The 932-nt window shown below is 51.6% G+C and overlaps 1 protein-coding gene across 1 annotated transcript in view; it reads left to right on the top strand.

The window, feature by feature from the left end:
* The window catches only part of TRIB3 (tribbles pseudokinase 3), a 13,551-nt gene that overhangs the window by 8,438 nt on the left and 4,181 nt on the right, over window positions 1–932 (top strand). The window contains exon 3 of the mRNA XM_006756736.2: window positions 822–929. Within this exon, the coding sequence (XP_006756799.1) occupies window positions 822–929 (108 nt within the window). The remainder of the gene's footprint in view (window positions 1–821; window positions 930–932) is intronic.

The following is a 932-nucleotide window of genomic DNA, read 5'->3' as shown; positions in this document are numbered from 1 at the left end:
GCCTCTCATCTTTCCCTTTGTGTTAGTCATTTTGGCGAATTACTGGAAGATGGTGGTTCCGCTCCCAGCACCTTTCTTGGTTCCTTTGCAACACTTATCAGAATTGCGTTGATTTCTTAGTGTGCATAAATATGTCGCTTTGGGGCCTATTTACTGCATCCTGTATTGGATGGGCACCAGGAGGGCAGGGACCATGGCTGTGAGTCAAGGTAGATGCCCAGCGGCTGGCACAGGTAGGAATGCAAGAAAGGGTGGGCGGTGTGAATTCTAGAGAATGGAAGCTCTGATGATGATAATGGGCCTAAAGCTACTTCTGCATCATCTGCTGTTTTGGATTTCCCTGCTTTCTGGGTTATTTTTGTTTGGGGTACCTATTCTTTTTCTTTTCTTGTTAAAAAATACTTTTTATTGATTTCGGAGAGGAAGGGAGAGGGAGAGAGAAACATCAATGATGAGAGAGAATCATTGATCGACTGCCTCCTGCATGTCCCCCACTGGGGATTAAACCTGCAACCTGGGCAGGTGCCATTGCCAGGAATCGAAGCATGATTCCTGGTTCATAGGCTGACGCTCAACCACTGAGCAACACTGGCTGGGCTCTGTTATTTTTTCAATTCTCTTAAGTTTAAGAACATATAAGGTGGCAGTTAGAACACTTGGCTGTGTGGCCTCTTGGCTTTCTCAGGGTTGAGTGTCTTGCTGCAGGAGCGCTTGGCACACTGCCTGGCACCCAGGAGCATGTAAGGGACAGGTGCCTGTTTCCAAGGTCAGCCTGGGCTCCACGCGGTCCCCCCTGTGCTCATGCCGTGCTCCGCCCACAGGTGTACCCAGCCTGCGAGAGCCTGAAGGTGCTAGAGCCCTACTCGCGGCTGCCTCCCCACAAGCACGTGGCGCGGCCCGCGGAGGTCCTGGCCGGCCCGCACCACCTTTAC

This window comes from Myotis davidii, unplaced genomic scaffold, assembly GCF_000327345.1.
Source record: "Myotis davidii unplaced genomic scaffold, ASM32734v1 scaffold354, whole genome shotgun sequence".
Taxonomy (NCBI): domain Eukaryota; kingdom Metazoa; phylum Chordata; class Mammalia; order Chiroptera; family Vespertilionidae; genus Myotis; species Myotis davidii.
The sequence above is the reverse complement of the archived record's forward strand: the minus strand, read 5'-3'. Positions and strand labels throughout refer to the sequence as shown.